A 22,440-nucleotide genomic window follows, 5' to 3' on the forward strand; every position below is an offset into this window, starting at 1 on the left:
AAAGCAGAGATAATCACCATTGTACTGTTTCAGGATTTCTCTAGGTGAATGTCAAAGTGACTGTACTATGCATTTGTTTGTTTAAAGTTTGTACTTCTTGGGGAAAGAAAAAAATTGATGATAGGCTAAGTAAAATTCAGGAAATTGAACCATCTAAAATCTTCTCTATCAGAAAGGAAATGCTGAACCATGTTTAACAGGAATGCTTGCATATTAAAACAATTACATATTAGTATGTTTCTCCGAAGTTTTTTGTGATTTTTAATGCTGGAACACCATCATTGCAACCTTACTTATTGGAAGTCATCTTCACTTGCCATCCATATTTCAGTATAGGTTAAATATGTCCTCTTTGGACATTGCAGGCAGGATATTCAGTCCATTTCACTGGTCCTGCTCTTCTTGCTTTGAAGGAGAAAATCAAAGGGGTTTATGTGTGTATTTCTTGTTAATTTCCCCACAAAAAGGATTACATCCTGCAAAGGTAGGTACCTCAGGGCAATTTCAATTATTTATAGATACATAAATAAGTATATACTTACATGTAATATATTTACATACATATAAATATATAGATGTAAATTCTTCTGGTTTTTGTCTTTGCAAGGTGAAGCTTTAGAATGTATATAAACAAAATGACAGAAAAGCTTTGTGTATATACATATTTTCTCCTATTTCCTTACATAACAGTAATTTTCTATCAGGAACATGTTAGCAGATGCCTTAGTGTAGGCTGGATTCATTTTTCCTATGAAGTGCAGCCCTAAGTGTTTGTTCTAAAACTTATTCCACCTTACCAGAAGGTAAGCCTGTACTACAGGCTGTGCCATCAGGACAGACATTTTATTTGTGATGGAATTAGAATCTGGGTCTTGGGATTTGAAAGACAAACGCATTAATCCCCTGAAAGATTCAGTCAATCTCTGTCAATTCTAATCAGGTAAAGGCATTGGTCTTTTTGCTTCACAGCAGTTGGAGGGATTTTTTCAATTCAGGGAGCTGGCCTTTTTATTTCAAGCTTATTTCATCTTTGAGGTAAAATTGTCCCTATTCCGTGTGAAATACTGCAGGATTTAATGTACTCTTAATGTCCCCTTAAGCTATCACAGTTCTCTGTAATTTGCAGAAATCTTTTGTGGTCATCAGCACCAGCTAGTAAGTAGGACACAAAATTATGCTGGTTTTGCTAGAACAGGTTGTAGGATGGGAGGGAGGAAGGTGTTGGAGTAGCTTGGAATGTTTGTCACTTGAGCAGATGACTTAAGATAGTGAATTTATCTTGGTTTGAAAGAGCATCTGAAAAGAAGTTTGGAGCAAGGGTCTGCATTTTACTGGGTTTTCTCTGTAGAATGTGAACAAGCAGGATTGCCAGGAAAACTGAAAAGAAATTGGTTTTGTAACACTTTCTGTGATATAAGAATGATAATGGAGTTGACTTATGATGCAGCAAGTTACTTTGCATTATCCAGGAGACATCCTGTGATGAAAAAGTTCTGGGATTAATAGTATCATGTTTTCTGATGCCACAGCTGCAGAAGCTCCTAGATGCCCTTAAAATAAAACATAAAGTGTGTTCATAGTTAGCACTGTAGAATAGACTCTTCTACTGTTTTGGCCGGGATGTACTCCAGAACTGAATTGCCTACTATGTTCCCTCTCATTGAAGCATTTTGTGTTTGAAGTGTAATTACTTCTCCTAGGAGAGGTCATGCCCCTCAAATGGCAATGCTAGATTCCCTGGGCAGTGTGTTACAAGATTTGTATCAGTTATATATGTTTTTCCTGTAAATACTTCAAGACTTCTCTGAGATGTGGTGGCTCACTTTCCAATAACCCTTTGCAGAGGGAAAGTAACAGGCTGAAACCATGGTGTGGAAGAGTAATGGCAGCTTCTCAGGTGCTCTTATGTAGTTGTCAGAATTAATGAAATATATTTATTGGTTTTCACCAGTAAAGTACTTCAATTTAAAGTATTTGTGAAACAAGGTGGAAGAATTGTTTACAGAGCTGATGAGGTGTGAGGCAAAGCCTACTTGCAGCTAGGTTTTAATATAAGTTGTCCCTTTGTCTTTCACCCTCTAGTAAATCCTCATTCTTCCATCTAGAAGTCTAGAAATCTTTGTCTCCTGACACAGAAAGAAATCTGGAATAGGTCATGGTTTCCTATTTTCAGCACTGGGAGGTAACATTCACCTGCTGGCTAAAATTCAAATCTTCCTCTTTCACATTTCTTTGAATTGCCACTTTAGAGTGTAAGATTACCATGAAACACTGTGTTAGAAAATAGAAGACAGATTCTCTAATGTGTCTTTTCCTCTTTATCCTCTTTATATTGCTTATTGCAAGATACCTGGGAAAGCAACTGTGCTCTTGCCTCACCTGCTTTTAACTCTTCATACCCTACAGTGAAGGGAGATCTGGATTTGATTAAAGCATGTCACTCATTTACTATTCCCAGAGCTGTCTGTTCACTGACACCTTTCTTCTTGTTTCTTGATGACTCCTTGCCTATTACTTGGTACCAGGTAGATTATGAGGTTCTCTTTTATTTTTTTTCCCTTTTGTTTCTAAATTCAGATTGGTTGAGCAATCACTCAAGGCAAGAAGGAACTAGAGAGTAAAGGATATAAGAGTAATAATTGCAATGCAGTTGTGACTTCAGCTTTGGTAGGTGGTATTCTGTGTGGTTTCAGGAGCTTGCCAAAAAGTTTAGTGGTAACTATCTTCTCTCACTCTGTTCAGGTCCTCTTTTATTTCTTGTGTTTCTACAGCTGATCTATCTGATTTTTTGGCACTCCTACCTGTAGTTCTTGCCCTATCTTGCCCTTGGCTTCTTTTGGTGTCTGTGGCCACACAGCTGAATCCCATCATTCTGGCAGCATCAGTGTCCTTTTTTGAATTTTTTTGCATTAGTTTGAATTTTCTGTTCTGGTATTAACAGCCATAATGGATGCAGTTAGGCTTCTCTTTCTTCTTTTCCACTTCTTTTTAGGCCTCCTAGCATCTTGGAATGTGCAGCTCAATTATTGTTAAATCATCAGGAAGTAACAAGAATATATGTTTTGTATTTTCTCTTTCCCTAGATCACAGTACTATTTGTTTATTGGAAATAGAGGGCCCCATGAAATTTGTTCCTAAAATTAGGTTCTAATTTACGACCTTAAGTACAACAAAGGAAACAAGAAAGAAGTGCAGGAGAAGTAATGACTGCATTGTTCTGTACTTCCCTTGATAAGAAGGGTTTCCTAACTTGCTGGTTGTATGCCTGGCATCAGGAATTAATTTATGGCATAGGGATTTTTCATGGTGTTTGACTTACAGTTCTCTAAAAGAAACTTGTCCTCTCGGTAAATCTCTGGGCAGCTGCATTTGTGAGTTTGCCCACACTTGACTGAAGGCAGGTATTTTAGATATTTGAGCTTCCCAAGGAGCCCTGTGATGTGAATTCCATATGAACTGTAACTGGACTAAGCATCTGGAAAATAATCCAGTTAATATCATAGAGCAACATCTGAAGTTCTGATAGTTAAGAAGTAGTTACCTTTTATCTCTTGCTACAGCTTGATATTAGCCTTCAGTGCAGGGGGGGAACATGTGACACATGGGACAACACAGTAAGTAAGGAGGTGTCACTGCAGTCTCACTTCCCTCCTCTAGCAGAGCTATCTTCTAATCCTAGATGTCACTGGTTCATCAGGCTAAGACTGCTTTTTTCATACTGATCCAGAACTTAATATGGCATATTCTCAGCTCTGAAATATGTGTAATGTAACTGGATCCTGTGAGTGACTGAAGGAGACTGTAAATAAAACCTTTATTTCCCATGTGGCAGCACAGACTGAGTAGAACCATCCCTTTAGAACTCTTTTATTTGGTTGTTTTCTGGTAACACTGTTAGTATTCTGTCTGAAACATGAGACTGACCTACATCAAATAGCAAAGGTTGTTATCATCAAACAACCTGTATAAAATTGATAGGAGACTCTCTAGTGCCTAATTTTAAACTAATAAAAGCTGCTGGTTTTATCAGTGTTTTGCCAAATTTGTGTATCTTTCATTTGAAGCAGTGTTGAATATTTGGTTATACTGCCACTGCAGTCACTATTTATCATAAGCAAAATTTGTTTGGGGGGATTAGTGGGTTGATTTGTGTTTGGGCTCGTGTGATTCTGTTTGCTTTATTGTTTTGGATTGTAGAACGAGACAACAGGGCTCGAATGACATAATGAAACCCTGTGCGAGGTAATGTGATATAGTGGAGTTTTTTAAAAAAATATTTTCCTTAACTTTCCTAGAAAGAATGAGTGCATTGTGTTTCTACTATCTGATGCAGCTATTCCAGGGGAAAATAATACTTAACAACTTCAATGCTTGAAGTGATGATGGAATATATTTTATTCAGCCCTTGTTGACTTCTTCTGTTTGTTTCACTCCCCTAGACAAACGTGTTGATGACTGGCCCTTGATGCAGTCTCCATTTCCAACACTGACTATAAGCACTATTTATCTCCTCACTGTCTGGCTGGGCCCCAAATGGATGAAGACGAGAGAGCCCTTCCAGTTACGCTTCCTGTTGGTTGTTTACAACTTTGGAATGGTTCTGCTCAACTTCTTCATTTTCAAAGAGGTGTGTATGCCCTTTTGAAAGAGGGAATTCTTACTGAGGTTTGAGGGTGTCAAAATGAAAAAGGTGCTGCATATTGTTGGTGTTTGTTGAGTGAACACAGACTTTTAAAGATGAGTTTGCCTTTGAGGTGAATATTTCTATGAATAGGTAATTTCTGTTTGAGAATAATTGCACTAAATGAGTCTATAGAGAGAATTTGTGTTTGAGGTATTCCAGGTTCTTCTTAGATTTGTGTTAGTCTAAATACAGGAGAAAATAAAATCTGTAGATTTAACACCTGTAACTGATACTTTTTTTAATCTTAATGATACTAAAGGATATCAGAATGTATGTTGTTAGAAATTGAGCTGTTTGTTTACACTTCCAGTGTGTTTATAATATTTAGAAATGAAGATGTCCATTGTCTGTGTGAGGAAAAGTATCTTGTCTGTAAGTTATCTTTAAGAATAAAAATGAAGTGCACTATACCTTTAAATAAAAATAAAAGGATACAGACTTCTAATATTTGGTTTGCAATGCTCTGAGTGTGTTGCTTGTAGTAAGCTTCAGTGTTGCTGCATTTTTCCTTTGTTGGATTTTTGGGGCAGAGGAAATGAATAGTAACACTGCAGTGGATCAGCCACGTAGCAGTAGCTAACTGGGATTACTTGACAATTTGGTAATTATTATTCAAGGATAGCTGGACAGAATATGGCTGATGTTAAGTCTATGCTGCTGTGGCTGCTCGTGTGGATCAGGAGTTGTCTTCCTGGAAGACCTCTGATCATAGATTTACAAAATCTGTTTCCAGAAGTAAACGAATGGAGCAGTTAAAATGACAGCATTGCAGAACTGTCTGGTCTGTTCCGTACTTTTGCCAGGAAGAAATGGCAAACGTGATGATGATCTGCATTTTGACCCTTTCCCAGAGCTCCTACCATAAAATCCTTAATCATAAAATGATTTCAGCCTCTCTTTAAGACATGGCTAAAATTTTAGTAAAATTTTAGCCATCACACCTTAGTCATTGTTTTGTCTAAATTGTTTTCTTGGACTATTCAACTAAATAAAGTGTGACAGGTACAAAAGAATTTAATGCTGACATGAAAGCATAGTTGAAGGAAGAGATTAAATCCAATCATCTTGGCAGGCTAAAACTGAAACTCCTGAAATTAATTCTTCAGTGTTACTGCCATACGTGTCTTTTTCACACATTCTTTTAAACTTGTTTGTTTTATCCATAAGCTGAATTATACCAAACTTGCAGTAAAATAATTTTCAGACCTATATTCCTTATAAGATATGTGTTTGTAGCATTTCCAAGTCACTGAATTAACATAAAAATGAGTGGGATTGCAAATACATATTTGTTGTTGATATGCTGAAAGCTCATAATTTTATACGTAGAGGTTCTAGTTTCCAGCTTTCTCCTAATGGTAGGTTGTTATTCAGTGGATGTTGAGGCAATGGATACAGCACTTCCAGCAAGTGTCTTTTCTTGATGGTAGAGACTGATAGAAGGAAGGTGTTCAAGTTTCAGTTGTTCCCTGTAACGAGGCAATTTCTGCTTCTGAAGTTTACAATACCACTCTGCTACTATTGCAATTCACACGGTTTTTAATGTAATTGTTATGAGTAAAATGGCAGTGTTTGAATTTTGTGAGTGATTGTAAATTTTCCAGACACTGCTAAGAACAGAATTTGAATATGAAACACCTTTAAAAGTTTTTTGGAAAACCACCCTGATGGCAAGCTCTTTTGGTCATCTGTGGTAACTTATGTTGAATAGTAAGTCATAAAGCACTGCAAGTCTAGTGCATCATGTGCTGAATTCAAATTCAGGTCCAAATCTGGTGTAAATTTGGCTTAAAACATGCAGAAGTCACAATGGAATAGACCTTATTTTGCCACAAAATAATTAATTTCTTATTCTACTTCAGGGCAGTCTGGTGAAGTCAATTTACTGCCTTTTACCAAGGGAACCTTGGTTGAGTTATTCAGCAGGTCACAGTAGAGATTGGTTGGTTTAGTGCAAACTAAACTTTCCCTGCTCATCTCTATTAGTACTGGATGTGCTTGTGCCTGTGTGGGACCACACTGGATTCCAATTAGTTACAGTAGTTTGTAAATGGATTTAGATGATGCAGAAGTAGTTCAGGTTTTTTTTTTCTAGGATAATTTCTGTGGACAGTTCTTTCATTTACCTCCTTTAACACATGAGCAGCAAATGAGTCCAGAGTTTCACAAGGCTTTGTATGTTGTTTTTTCCTGCATAACACTTGTTTTTGCATTTGACTGCACTCCTAGTGCTGTGTGCAAGATGAGGCACCAAAGTGTGCTCAATTTCAGTCTAATTATGGTGGAAGTTAGATTAGTGTAAGATTAGTCAGTGCCTATCCATGACACGGTTTTTGAGATCTTTTTCTATCATCCCAATTTATGTCTGCTCCACTGCTGTCTCTCTTTGATCCTTAGCAGAGTGGGATTACTTGGCTTTAAACATTCTTGGTTCATAACATTTATGAATGTCAAGATTAGGAGTATGACTTGAACTGTGTACAGCTCTAGACTGTACACTGAAAGTGTACTTGTTTCCAATGGGAACTTGCTCAAATGTCGATTTTATCTTCTCCTGTCCAGGTTTTTGCAATGTGCTTGGTTTGGAGAGGCCCCACAGAAGCACTTCAATTGTTTTAGGCCATTTTTGATGGCATAAAATGGGGAACTTTTCTCCATCCTTTTTCCCTCACTGTGTTTAGTGGGTATTCAGCTTTGGCTGTTCAAAGCTGGGGGGGATGTTCTAGATTTTGATTGTTATACTGTTAAGAATTGTAGATCCAAATTACCTAATCCGTGTCTCTTGAATCCATGCTGGAAATAACATTTCTGTCAATTGTAGTGAAAGCAATTAGGTATTTTCTGCTTCTGAAGCTAGAGCCAGAATAAAGAATATTCGTGTCTGAATAGCTTAAAGTCATACTGGAATTTGTTGTACAAGGCTTTAGTTATCTGGGCAGGGGAAAATGAGTACTTTCTTTTTAATTTATAAGAAAAAAAATAAATAGTCTGTAACAATAGGTTATTAGTACTAAATATTGGCTTTCATCAGTAGTATTCTCAGGACTAATAAGAATATTTTAAGTATTCTTGTTCAGGTAAGTTTGATGTAGCAAGAAATGTGCTGATAATTGCTATAAATGTGCTTTATGTATTATATTTCCCCTCATGTGTGGCTTTAATATTTTCAGTTGTTCTTGTCATCAAGAGCTCGAGGGTACAGCTATGTCTGCCAGACTGTGGATTATTCAGATAATGTTTATGAAGTTAGGGTGAGTATATCTTTTTTGTATTTGTATATAAATGTGTGTAATGTATAGCACTACATGGTGGTTTAAGGCTTTTCTGAAAAGTGTTTCCACAGCTGCTGTCAGCCATGCCTGTATCCCGTTACATCCTCACAGGACCCTTCAGGTTTGACTGCATTGTACCTAGCAGGTTTAATCAAAGTACATCAGCATATTTGTGCTAACTTTCATCTGACTGCTACAAGTAAGGGGAATCTTAAAGATTCCATCCTTGGCTTCATTCACACTTGTACAATCCAGGGTAAACTTTGTGTACATGCTTTGGTTCCTAGATTTGCTGTAGTTTGGGATACCAGGGTAACTGCAGTAAAGGTGATGTGTTCTAACTAGATCAAAGCAAGTGAGATTTGTCATCTTATCTTGTGGTTGCACTTCACCCATACTGGTGAGGCAACTCTTTGTCTCCTTTACCCATTCTTGGCTTTATGAGGTCTTGCTGGCATTTGGCAAATGTATTATCAGTACATTTCATTGTATAATCTTAGATTTCAAATATCTGGGTTTTGGAAAACATCCAAATTAAAAGCAAAGTGCAGATCCTTGTTCATTTTCGTAATGCTGTTAATTAGCTCATGTACTAAACCTTATCTTCCAGCAGAGCTGACACTTGAGAATCTCTCAGCTGTTCTTGCAAGTTTCATGTACAAATTAGGACATGTTCCTGAAAATGCAGTGAAAGTATGTGCTATGTTTATAGTAGTTTGAAAAAGTAGTTTTTCTGCGAGGTGGCCATTCATGGATAGTGTTAGTAAAAATCTTGTGCATGTGGCAGGGGTGGTAGTGAGAACAAAAGGTTTGAGTCTTACACTGTGTTTATAATGGCAGATATTGCAGAACAGCTCTGTGTGTAGATATTTTTTTTTGGCCTTACTGTAGCTGCCAGTCTTTCACCTTTGCCAATACAGTGCTCTCACTGTGTCAGTCAATAGATTGATTCTGGTAAAAATTTTGTTGAGAAACAAGATCTAGCAAAGTACAACAAGTGCTTGACAGGTTTGGGGTTTTTAATAGATAAAATAGTATAGCCCTTGTGCTTAGCTGAATGACATTGAGGACTGGTGTGGTATATATTGAAAGAATTTTTGTATTAGCTAAATACAAGCAGTACTCTGTTTCAAAGCCTCACTTTAAGGTGCACTTGTTTGTGGGAGGCAGTGGAGAGGTCAGACATGTTCAAATGAATTATTATTCATTTTGTTTGTTATGACAAGCACAGCATTATTGTACAATGAAATAAAGGCAAAATGACCTGAAGAATGTATTTATACTATATAATAAGTCCAGAAAGTAAGGGTTACTTTAGCAATATATACTCTTTTGACATCCTGACTTTTAATTATTTTTTTAAATTTTAGAAAATTATTTCCCAGATTTAAAATTAAATCCCAGATTTGTGGATTTGCATAAAACTTATCCCTGAAGTTTTAAGTTGTAGCGTGTTTAGGTTGCAACTGAGGGAGTTGAGGAAGATGGAGTCCTCTCAAATTGCTGCAGCAACTGTATAGTATGCTTCAGTCAACATTCTTATCTTGATCGTTTTTCTGGTAGTTCTTCTGAGTGAATTCTCAGTTTAGGTGAATAAGTTACAAGTAGAAAATTATACTTTCCACAAGTGTGCTTTGTCTAACTGAGGATTCTGGAATACGTTTCTGTCCTGCTTTACAGTATATCATGCTCTGGATTTAGAAAGTATGCTGGTTTTTGACACTGTCACACACACACACACAAAAAATAAATCCAAAGATTTCTTTCACCATAGTTTTTCATAATATAAGCCTGCAAAAGCAATTTAAAAATGTTTTTTCAGTTTTGAGTGTAGAATTGCTAAACATTTTAGCACATCGCTCACAGTCTTCACAGATCTAGATACTAAATGTCTAGCATTTATTGGCACCAGGTTTGCTCTGCAGAGAAATGCTGCACTGCAACAGTAGAATCAATTACAAATGCAATGACCATATTTGCCAGGAAATGAGTAAATAAATCCTGTGCTGCTCAGATAAAGAAGACTCGGACAACTCCCATGGAAACAGCACTGAGCCCAGAAGGCAGTATGGGACATGCTCTGAAAAGCAGAGCTTCATATAAGATTTTAATTTGGGACTTTGAAATTTAGAACAAATATTGAGAAATGTGAAACTGATTGTATACAGTGGCCTAAATGGCAACATAGGAGCCTTGGCAGGGCCTCTCCTTCTGTCTTTTTGGGAATGTGCCTCTGATATTGCCATCACAGTGAGTGGCCTCTTTTGTGCAAAGCTCTTGATCAAAATAGGGGGGCAAGAAGCCATCATTTGTCCTTCAAGAGAGTACAGAGAGCTCCCAGGAAACAGTTCCCCAAGAAAACAAATAAGTTTGGCTATCCTGGGTACCAGAGAATATTTTTCTCTGCCTCTCCAACCCACATCATGCATCAAGACAGCAAGCCAGTGATTTTAAGGGAACAGTGTAAAGGCTGCAGCTCAGAGACCTCTTAAGTGAGACATAGCCTCTTTAGTTTTGCCAGTTTTTAGGGGGATATATTTCCATGTATTTGTCTTTATATTTTCTTCAACTTTATCAGTCTTCTGGCTTCCACGGATGGTTAATTGTGTAGGTAGTTTACACAAAATGTGAAGAAGCTGGTCCTCCTGTCCACTGTTTTGAACCTACCAACACATGTTAATCTCATTCAGACTCCCCTGGCTGTTCTACAAGAACAGTGGACAACTGGAGCAAGCAGGGATGAAAATTAAATTCCACAGTTGCAGAAACATTTGCAGGTATAAATTCCTTTGTGAAGGACTTACCTAATGGATAGATTAGGTAGCCACCTTACTGAACTGATGGCAGGAAGCTGAGTGGTTTTGTTATGGAAAAAAATAAAATGTTCATAGTAGACAAGAAAGAAAAGAGAGAACAAACCTCTAAGAAAATATTTAGAGGGATCTACAGATGTATCTTGCAAAAACGTTTTTGGTTATGGCTTGAGTCAAAATAATAAATGCAAAGGGCTGAGATGTTAAATGCATCCTTTGTAATACTCCTTTGGGAGCTTCAGTATTTGTAGTGAATGATTTTGTAACACTAACCTAATGTATGGTGGTGACTGTGAGTAGTCATTTTCCCCCTCTGCTTACATTTGCATGTGCTTGTTTCCCAGGTCACAGTTCATCTATATTACCAGCATTTCTGAAGAGCTAAGAATTGGGAATATGAGGCTGTGTGAATTAGTCTTATTTTAAGAGTGCTGATAATAATCATGAAGCTGAGTAATGGTTGTTTTCTGTATTGTAATTTTAATCAGCATTGTTTGTATTTATGTCTAGAGCTTGAGTGGTTTCCTTTTATGAAAAAGACATCATATATTTTAACTTCAGTGAACTTGACTTCACAAGTTCTGTAAACAAAATTCTATAACTGAAAGAGGGAAAAGAGTTCACTATAAAAGCTATTTTCATTTTTCACCTTCCAGGAAGTACCTGTCCCTTCATACCCCTTAATGGATAAATGTCTCCAACCCGAAATGGGGAATAATTGGGCAGAAACAGAGTCCTGTAATAAAACAGCCCTCCAGCCAAAAACCCTGCAGCAGGCAGAGGATTGGACCTCTTGTTGACCCCCTTAATCCGAGGCTGTAATGTAATCTTTCTGTGCCATCTGGTGTTTTAACAGACTTAGATTGGTACATATTAAAATTACCAGAAAATATATAGTTGTGACAAGTATTGTTCATTACAAGAATGTGCCTTTTTATTGCATGTTTCCTTTTCTTTTCAACTAAATCCTTCTTGCATTAAGGTTTCAATGGCTACAGGTTAGGTCATGATTTCTGATGCTTTGCAGAAGACATTTAATAGTAGCCACCTGCTCCTGACATAGCTTACATATCAGTGTATTGTTCTCCTCTATTTCTCTCCTTTTTCACTGAATTTGTGCATGGCCTCAGGCAAATGACTTGACGTCTGTTTCATTTTTTTCTATAAGCTAATGATGGAAACATCTGCAGAAGTCACTGGAAGTACTGAAATAGATCATCAGTACACAAAACCTATCAGGTTTGAGATTAAATGGTAGAAAATTTGATGATAGTAAGAGAGTAAAGAAGCTGACAGGCAAAAAAATCTACAGGAACACAAATCAGCAGGTATAATCCTTCAAAGAATCCTGTTGTTTTTCTTAAGTTATGGGGAGCATTTTGATCAAAATGTTCAGATTATTTTTACCCATGGACTGTAATTGCTTTCTCTGCAAGGTGGTATTCAAAAGAAGAGCAATGAGATGTGTTATGTGACTTGTCCAAAAACATATACTGAACTTGTGGCACTTTGGATATAAAACAGCAGTATTTTTGTAGGATTTTTAGATTTTGCTCTGTGTCACAGTAAATTGACTATTTGCTTATTGGCTATTTGACTTATTGTTACCCTATTTCATTAACAAAAATGTCCATATATTTTATAAAGATTTTATGGCAGTTTGCTTGTAACTCACCTAGTGGTTCTCTAAAAGTTACTTTGAAGGGAGGACCTCCAAAGAGCTAAAGTATTGCAGTGCTGGATTGTCATTTTATGGACATACAGTCCAAAGTGTTTATAGTTAACTTATGAAATGAAAAGATGCTTATCTTAATTTATTTAAGAGATGCAGCTTTAGCAAAGACCTGTAAAAGATGCTGGACTGTTATGCTAACCCATTGGGTGTGAGACAAACCTTGATGTGGGTGTTATTAAATACCTGACTACCTGTCCCAGAGGCAGTACTGGATATTGAGCAATATATATATATATATTTATATATGTATGATTCTTGCAGCTTGCCTTGTGTGTCTGGGAACTTCAAGATCTGTGGGAGTCACTTTTCTGTCATTAAGCCTCACTCCAGCTTTAGATATTAGTATCTCTTTGTATAAAAGTGAAAAAAATCTGCCTCCTCTTCCCAAGACTTGAAGTGGACTAAATCACATCCATAGAGTGAGAAGGATGTTCATTAAAGGATACATAGGAAGCTGCAGTTTGGCATCAGTAAGATGTGGAGTCCCTCTGGGAAACTGCAGAGCCTGCAATGCAGATATGCAGCACTCTTCTTCCATGCTTCATTTTTGCTTCTGCTGTAATTTCTCCTAAACTGTTCACCAGACCAGTTATGGCTATGACAAACTTAGTCTGTGGAGAGATGTTGTTCTTCCCCACTGGTTTGGAGAGGTGGAGGAGAACACCATGCATTGCTCTCTACAACTCTTTATGATTCCCCTTTATCCCACCTGAAAGTATGTGTGTAGTTGGGAAGGGAAGCTACTCTGTATTAACTCTTTTTCCTTCTGTCTTCCCTGGGGACTGAGGGGGTGGTGGGGTTATTTCACACCATATTAAGTTAAGAAGGTCTGGTTTACCATCAGCTGAGTCCTGAAAGACAAGGGCAACTTCTTACAAATAGGTGTGTTGTGACATTGCCTGCTCTCCTTGCTGGTGGTACCAATTCCAAGTCTTTTTTTTTTTTCACTCTCTGTGTGAGTCACCAGCTGGTCCCACCCTTGCATAACAAGCTAGATGACTTGCAATGCCAAAACTAGACTTGTTGCTATGTTTTGGGATCTGGGAGGGAGTACCTACCACCACCATACTCCCATATCATAGCATTAGCATATTGCTACACAGAGCTTCTGGGTTTTACTTGCTTTGACAATATCCTAATTTCAGCAGGAAGCCCTGTTTATGTTGCGTCCTGGGCAAGATGCACTGTGATGGATGGATTAGAAAAAGAATTTTGGGTGTGTAGCACTTCCCTGTTGGGTAGATGGATTGTATCTGTTCAGTTTTTATGGCTCCTGTGGTCTCTTTTCTTCTACTCCCTGAACAGCAGAGAGCCACTGGGGGTAACAGAGGGAGTTACTGAGCAGGCCAGAAGAAGCTGAGGGAATATTGCTATAAGGAATGTGAAAATCTGTACTGCATCTAGCTTTTTTGGATATTTTTTCACCCATATGCCTGTGGTACTGAAGGTTTCACCTTTGCAACTTCATTTTATCATAATGTTTCTGCCTCGTTGTTCTGACCACATCAAAGTGTTCTCTCATTAGAAGGGGAAGCCCTGTGGGAGACTTCTTCTGCAAAGCTTACAAGAGAATGAGAACACAAACTTTCCATGTTTAACTGGTAAACTGTTCAGATATGGCAAAGCTTTTGACTATATCAGCTCTTTTTTACAGATGTGCCTTGTGAGCAATAGGCTCAGAATAATCTTCTTCCACGTCCAGAATAAATGAAAATTTTTTTTGTTGTTCTCATACTGTCAAATGTTTGACTCCACCTCAACATTTAACCGGGATTTAGGGAAGGAAGAGGTATCCTTCTCTTACAGCAGGTAGATGGTGAGAGCTTTATTCCGTTCAGCTCAGAATCACTAAACCTTACATATTCTGTTTCTCCTTGCAGATAGCTGCTGCTTTATGGTGGTATTATGTCTCTAAAGGAATTGAATATTTGGATACAATATTCTTCATCCTGAGGAAGAAATTTAACCAAATTAGTTTCCTTCATGTCTATCACCATTTCACCATGTTCACCTTGTGGTGGATTGGTATTAAGTGGGTTGCAGGTGGACAAGGTGAGTTCCCTTTCTCTCATATGCTTTTGACTGGGCAGAAGGGAGCATTATTATTGTTTGGGAGGAATAGAAGAAATTTTTATGGACTTGACTTTATAGTATACAAAACTATTTATTAATGCATACAGTCTCCCTCTGTGGGAAACATGGGGGAGGAAAAGATAGCAGAGCAATAATCTAATGAATTGCAAAACTTCTTTTCTTTTTCTCATGGGCATCAATTGCAAGCCTGAAGTTCTGCCTTCAAAAGTATCTGTATCTGTGTGAAACAGAAAGATGTATGTGTCTTGCTTAACTTTAATTTTTGCAGATACAGAGAGCTGCAAAATCTAACTGTGGGCCACATTCTGTGTGCAAATTTAATGAAGTCAATGGAGATGTTATTTTGGCATTGTATATGGGTTTGTGGTTTGCTTTTATTTTTATAAAGAGGCATGTACAAAATTCTGAAACCTTGGCTTGGAGGTGAGCCAATAAATCTGTCAATTCACTTTTAAAACCTATTCATAATGACACAAGTCTAAATTCATTATCAGCCTTTTTATTCCCCTTGCTTCCTTTCTAAAGCCTCCATCAAATAATTTTATGATTATTGCACTTGCCACACCCTTCTTTGCCTACATTGTACTCTTGATCCTGTTGTTTAGCCTTGTCTCTCTCAAATGAAAGCTCTGCAGAGCTGAGGGTACAGGGAAAATGCCCTGTTTCCGTTGATGTGTGCTTTGTAGGCTTGCAAAACTGAAAATACCATGTAGTAAACACAAAATACCATATTATGAACACTAATATTTTGGGTTTGGTGTTTTGTTTTTTTTGAACCACACTAATACTTAATGCATGGGGGGTTATGCTCCCATTTGCTATAGATATTTTGTACTGAGTGGCCACTTACATTGTAAAGAAGAAATGTGTAAATTTAGCGTCTGTGACTACTTTTGAATTTCTCTCATGTAATATGCAGGAAGCAGGTACTCAGCCAGGTGTTTTATGATCTTTATTTGCAACTGCACCTATAAAATAAGATTATTGCAGACTGGATGCTTACTTGTAGTCTTGCTTAGAAATTCCCTGGGTATCTCAAATGGCCCTCTCCCTTGTTGCCTTTTCAGAATTTTCATGCTAAATATCAGCACTTTTTAATATAACAGTTGCAACTATTTCCAAATTTCTTTCAAGTTTTGGTGTTCTGCCTCTTAATTCCTAGAGCTGCAAAAGGAAAAGCAGTGGTTGCTTTTCTGCTTTTATGCAGCACCACTGCATAAATGTGGATAGATCTGTGTTCTTCTATTTTCTAGTTGATAGCAGACTGCTTACATAGACAGGTCTATTATAAACTGGACCCTATTAGAACAATAATATTATGGGTCTAGACCACACGGGCATCTGAGCTGTTTGATGTCAGCAGCTATTGTCTGTATCACCCTAATCTTATACATTAGAGCATTTTTGAGCCTCTCTGTCAGTGTAAGAGTACCTTAACAAGATATAATGTGTTTATGTTAAATGGCTGCTAATCTTGACAAAACAAAGAGATCTTAATGAAAATGAAACTGTCAACATGGATCTAATGTGGATCATTCTGGAAAATGTTATACTATACACTGACATATTTAAGACTGCTGGATATTTTAAATCATAAATAAAGAAACTAAAGATGATTACTTTCGACAAACTCACCTGGAAATGCCTTAAAGTTCTTATAAACACCAGTCAAGTTTTGCTTTGTACGGGCTTTTTTTTGGCCTATTTAATCAGACTCCCATGTGAGTTTCTTGACTTCTTGCTGAGAAGTGAACCTTTTGCCTTTAAATGTAGTTTAAAAGATTTAAGTTCAGAGCCTGGTACTTTGTACTTTACATTGTCAAATAAAGCTTTTAATAATCCTTTAGAAAAACAGTTGCAGTTACACTAAAACAAGTAATGTGGAATAGATTCCATTTATGTCTGTTCAACAAAAATCTTATAAAAAGTTTTGGCATAAGTAGTTACACGGAAGATGTGACATACTACTTGCATTAACATCTGTTTGTGTCAGCACATGTTGACAGCCAGGTCTGTATTATACTATTCAATATTTTGGAGATGGAATCCTGATATGTCCTGTGCTTTGTAATTGATACTATTAAAAATAATGATACAATTAATACTAGAAAAGAATCCTCTTTTTCCAAAATTACATGATGGTCTTCCCTTCTGTTCCTGGACAGCTTTTTTCGGAGCTCAAATGAATGCATTTATTCATGTCATTATGTACATGTATTATGGATTAGCAGCTTGTGGCCCTAAATTTCAGAAATACCTGTGGTGGAAACGATATTTGACCATATTGCAGTTGGTAAGTAGAATTCCTCCTTTTGGGATAAAAGGTGTTGCCTCTACCTGGATTTGCATTTGCAAAGCGTTGGATCTGATGCTGGTCCTTCCAAAAGTTCTTCTCTGCCTGACACTACTCAATTAGAATACTGGTGTAAGCATTTATTTAACTTTGAAAAAAAAATATGCAGCATAGATAAGAGTTATGTGAGTTAAAGTGTAAAGATTCTTTGCTGGTTTTCTCTACTGAATTACAAAAACATGTTCAAAATGTAGAGAAAATCCAGATCGTTTATTGTCTTCTCATTTTCCTGTTTCTGAAAATTGATGCCAGGTACTACAATAAATTTGATGGTCCTGGTCACACACAGATGTGCCTGTATGAAGCCAAATACAGCTCCCAACCACCTCCCAATTCAGCAGTTTTCATTACTTAGTGAATTGGTATAAATTGATGCACTCAGACCTACAGAATATATCCAGATGTTTTTGATTCTATATTTTCTGTCTTTCAGGTGCAGTTCCATGTGACTATTGGCCACACAGCCTTGTCTATTTATATTGATTGTCCTTTCCCTAAATGGATGCACTGGGGTGTCATTTTCTATGCTGTCACCTTCATTTTCCTGTTTGGTAACTTCTACTATCGGACTTATAAGCTGCCCAAGGAACCTGTAAAGAATGGCAAAATAGCAAATGGTGCTGTTGCAAATGGAGTAAGCAAACCAGAAAGTAATGCAGTGGTGGAGAATGGAAAAAAGCAGAAAAAGGGAAAAGCAAAAGGAGAGTAACTTGATCCTGGCCTTAACCATTGTTGGCAGTGAGGAACCTCCAGTTTGGTTTATAAAAGGAAGAAAAAAAACACTATCTGTACCAATTAACCTTAGGTTACTGAAGAGCTAGAACACAGATATTTTCATTATTTATGAAGATTGTTTTAAGAACAACACTAAAGTTGAATTTCTATTGTAATTATGTAATTATCATGCATATGGTCTCTGTGTAAACTTGTAGACTGCTGGTGTTGGTGAATGTAAGGAAGAATTGCAGTTGATTCCATGTTTAGCAGTCCAAAAGTTAATACTACCATTGATACAGGCAGTGGTGTTGGCACCCACATTTCTCGGGGGGTGGGGGGGAAGGGAAGGAAGTAACATTTGAATATTTGTGCTTTCTTTCCAGAAAATTATTAAATTTCAAATTATGATGTATTATCTAATCAGAATGTGCAAATTTTCTTGTCCTCCTTGGAGAGTACCTTCATACAAAATATGTCAGAACAGTGTTTGACTTTTCAGACATTACTTGATTTAATTGAGTATCTGTTACAGTTTGGTTTTTGTTTTATTATTTTTTCTTGTGTGGAAATATACCTACCTCTTCATCTGCTGAAAAGAATATTGAGCATTAAATAACTGCTTTCTGAAATATGGAGTCCTCTAATCTAAATATCTGTTAATGCATTCAGGAGAACGTGTTTCCCTGTGAAAGTAAAAGGGATTTTTGGTGGTATCCTTTGATCAAGTCATCATTTTCATGTAAACTGAAACTTTGGAGTGGTACTTTTAGTAGAGCCAAGTCAAGAATACATTTTAAGAATGTGTTAATATGAACAAATATATTGGTTGAAGCAAGCAGTAAAAGTAGGCCTGCTGATTGTTGTCCGTGACCTGCATTAAATCTATGATGCTGACTGATACTCAAAATGGTAAGATAATGCTATGGTGGAGAGAAAACAGCATGTAATTTCATTTTGAAATGTTGTGTGCGTGGGTAGTCATACTAACTACAAGACCGACCATCACTTTATTGGGAGAGGGAATTCGATTTAAAAGTACTAAATACAGAGAACATAAAATGTTGAAAATGTTGCTATTGCTTGGTACCTGTCAAAACTCTTTGTCAGACACTTGCAGACAAAGTATTGCTGATAGACAGGCCACCATTCTAAGTTAAAACTGCTAAAATAAGTAGAAACTTTTAGATGGATTTTCATTTACATGTTACATAAGAGGCTTTTTACCATTCCTTTTGTGAAGAAAATAGGGAAAGATTTATACTCCTTTTGAATAATGTGATTATAAGAGGTACATTTTGAGCTGCTTAGCATGCAATAGTAGAAGATGGGTGGAATTAGAAGCTGTATCCTGAATTACTGTGCTCCTTGGCCATCACTGCAAGAGCTAGATTGTTAATGTCCAAATGCATTCTCCCCCCCCAGCTCTGGTAAAAAACATATCCAGAGGTAGCAACAGACATGCATCTGGGAAATGGCACCATTGGTGCAGAAAGAGTACACAGAACTGTGAGTGTAAAGTGAGTGACACATTTAATAGATTTTTGCATCTCTGTCATCCATTGACTGTTTACAATATGCAAGCAGGTCACATATTCTGTGTCTCAGATGTGTCTTGTCTCTATATAAAAAAAATCAATAATCTAAACCCAGAAAACAGGCCCTAGGAAAAAGAGCTTTGGATATAGTCTGTTATATTAAAAAGTGATTTCTAATGCTGGAGTTGGTTCAGCTGGAAGGTGGTTCATCCCTAATCACCACCACTGTGGATTTTTGGGCAGAATATAGAATTGTGAAAAACTGTCTCTGCTGAACTCAAATGCACGTGACCATTAAGTCTCTTATCTGCTGTGTCTTCTGATTCTTCCAGCCTTTGTAATGACGCTTTTTGCAAAATGCTTTTTGCATTTGTATAACTGTATTTATGTAGCGTGGCATGGGGAAGAGGGATGGTGATCTACCCTTCCTTCTTGGACAAATGCCACTACCCTTAAGCAAGCCAAAACACTGGCTGAGTCAGTAACTTTGGAATGGCTAAAGGAGTGAATAACTACAAAGCAGATTTACAGCACACCTGCTACTCCAAGGTAGTGACTGGTGTGAATACAGTTACCCTGCTGTAATTTCAAGGTCGTTTACCTCACTTTGATTAAAGGGTAGCTTCCTTCTATTTGCTATGGGATGTGGGCAGCTAACTGTTAAATCTGTATCATTCCTTGAATTGTGTTAAATTGTTTGTTTGCTATCATTCATTCAATAAGCCAGATCAGCTAAACTGATACTCTTAATGTGATCTAGCTCTGAAACAGCATACCAGGGAGTATTCCAGTACAGGTGCAATTGTGTTTGCTACACTTTCTGAATTAAGAATCATGTCTTGCATGATGGTAAATATTTAAATAACTGAAAGTCAAAATTTTTTCCCCCCCATCATGGATGGACGTGAATTAAAGTTGATTGCAACTTGAACTCAAGAACAGAACTTGAGTAGAAGCTTACTGTCAAATTCTGGGGGAATTGTTAAATTCTAAAAAAACGTGAAAAACCTCATTGTGAGAATGCATGTGTACTTACACATCATGTTATCTGGCCCTGTGCATAAAACCAGTTTGGGAGATTGCCATTTCATGGGAAAAAAACCCAGTTATTAAATACTGGAACACTGCTGTTTTGAGTACATATTTTGCAGTATGACTTTCCTAGGTCTATTTATTATATATTTGATTGTTCATGTAATTCAAGTCCCATTACAATCTTGAATATAATGGCCTTATTAAATGTGCATTTTTGTAGGCATGGTCTCGAGTGCAATATTTTTGTTTCTGACTATGCAGCCAGACTCACAGAATACAAGTACGGCTTGTACCGCTTTTTGTTTTTCAAATTATGAGGCAGTAATGCACTTGTGAAATACTGACAGATTCATTAGAGTCATCTTTGAGTCTAAGGAACTTTAAAATTTTGCCATGAAAGTATGTATAAATATGTGTATTTTCTGTACACAGTACTGAAATTCAAATTGTACAATCTTTTGCAGTACACTTATTCTTTACAGGGTTATTGAGATTTTGTTCTTCTAAATCCTTTCAATTTATTGAAAAATTAAATTCAAACCATTCAAAACTTTTCTTTTTTTGCCAACGAATGATAATTTTTTTGCTAAGAGTTCTGAAGCTCTTGAACTAGAGTCTCTAAATATATTTGATGCCATATAAGTAATACAGTTTCATTTAGCCTCATCTCTAGCAGTTACAGTTGTTGGATTATTTTAGCACTTTTTCAGTGTAAAATTAAATACAAATTATCTATACATGTATGTATATATGTGTACACATACATAGTGTATGTGTGTGTGTATATGTATGGGTTCTTAGCAGATTCTTTCAATATGTGAAGTAAATTATATTTCTTGAATGTGAATTTGGCAGGAGCTAATAGACTGATTCCTACAGCTCCAGCAGTAAAATGAAGCAGTTTTCATTCCATAGATCCAATATCAATCTTGCGAACATAAATAGTATTTGTCAGTCGTTTTAGACATAGAATGGAAGACAAGACAGAGCCATTTCTACCAGTGTAATGAATATTTTGAGGCATCGGTTGTAGATTCTGAGGGGAGGGATCTCAACTCAGGGTAGCTGGGGAATTATGCTGTATTATAGTAGGGATCATTTTAGTATGAGTAACTTGCTCCGGGTGAGTTTTTGAAATCATTGCAATCATATTCTCTGTTTAACAGAAAACTTCTAAAAAGAAATCATAGAGTCATAAAACCATTTAGATTGGAGAAGACCATTAAGATGACTGAGTCCAACCATTAAGCAAATGTTTCTCTGTAAGTTCTAAAGCATGGCCTATTTGATTACAGGACCATCAGTTACCTCCAGATCAGGAGAAAAAGGTGAAGGCAAAATGAAAATGCTGTACATATTTTTCAGGTTAACCTAAGGGCACATTTCTTCAGAATAAACACTTGACCTGCATGTGCTGGGAAGGGAGGTAAGAAAGGACAATAGCTCTTGTGAAGCAAGATCTCAGTCCTAAAATAGCTTACAAGCACTAGCTATCTCTTAAAAACTTGAATAAAACTGTTCATGGTGCATAAAGTTGAACCTTGCATGAAGCTAGTGTGGGCTGAGAGTCATATTTAAAATGAGATCTATTTCAGTTAAAATTGAAGAGAATGGGGAGCTAATTAACTATCTGGATAGTGTATTTATCTTGGTTAGAAACAAAAACTTATCTAATTTGATACCTAAAGCAAGACACCCATATGACATCTCATTGCACTGCAGTCTGATGTGCTGGCCCCTGTGCTAATATAAGCAGAGGGAGCTCCATGGAAATGAGTGGGTTGGCTCCCATTTACCTCAGCAGATTATGTTGAGCACTAAAGAGCAGAGGAAATACTTGCTTTCTGCCAATATCCCAGGAGGACTGAGGGAAATGTATGGTTCAGGGTGCTGCTTTTGCATAAGGTGTTCATGCTTTTGTAAACATTAAAAATAAACATTACTTTTTTCATGCTGTTTGAGTTTGGTTTTATACATTCCATATTATGTTCTTCTGTGTCTCATCTTGCCTCGAGATGCCTGCTAATTTTAGTGTTGTGCAGATCTGCTTTGTTGCCCAGGAGTTTGAGAAAACCATTTTTGTGACACATCCTCCCATTTTAAGGTTACAAGGACTTCCAAATTTTGAATATTGTTCCCAAATAGTAGTAGTGTGGCTATGAAATTGCCTTCAGGGAACTGACTGAAAATAGGTTGCCAGCT

The 22,440-nt window shown here is 37.0% G+C and overlaps 1 protein-coding gene across 1 annotated transcript in view; it reads left to right on the forward strand.

Annotated features, from left to right (window-relative positions):
* Window positions 1–22,194, forward strand: part of ELOVL4 (ELOVL fatty acid elongase 4) — a 36,428-nt gene extending 14,234 nt beyond the window's left edge. Inside the window, exons 2-6 of the mRNA XM_014870189.2 lie at window positions 4,440–4,627; window positions 7,855–7,935; window positions 14,385–14,556; window positions 16,764–16,891; window positions 17,385–22,194. Coding sequence (XP_014725675.1) covers window positions 4,440–4,627; window positions 7,855–7,935; window positions 14,385–14,556; window positions 16,764–16,891; window positions 17,385–17,660 — 845 coding nt within the window. The 3' untranslated portion in view covers window positions 17,661–22,194. The remainder of the gene's footprint in view (window positions 1–4,439; window positions 4,628–7,854; window positions 7,936–14,384; window positions 14,557–16,763; window positions 16,892–17,384) is intronic.
* Window positions 22,195–22,440: the final 246 nt, after the last annotated feature.

Source organism: Sturnus vulgaris, chromosome 3, assembly GCF_052056855.1.
Source record: "Sturnus vulgaris isolate bStuVul1 chromosome 3, bStuVul1.hap1, whole genome shotgun sequence".
In the NCBI taxonomy this organism is placed as follows: domain Eukaryota; kingdom Metazoa; phylum Chordata; class Aves; order Passeriformes; family Sturnidae; genus Sturnus; species Sturnus vulgaris.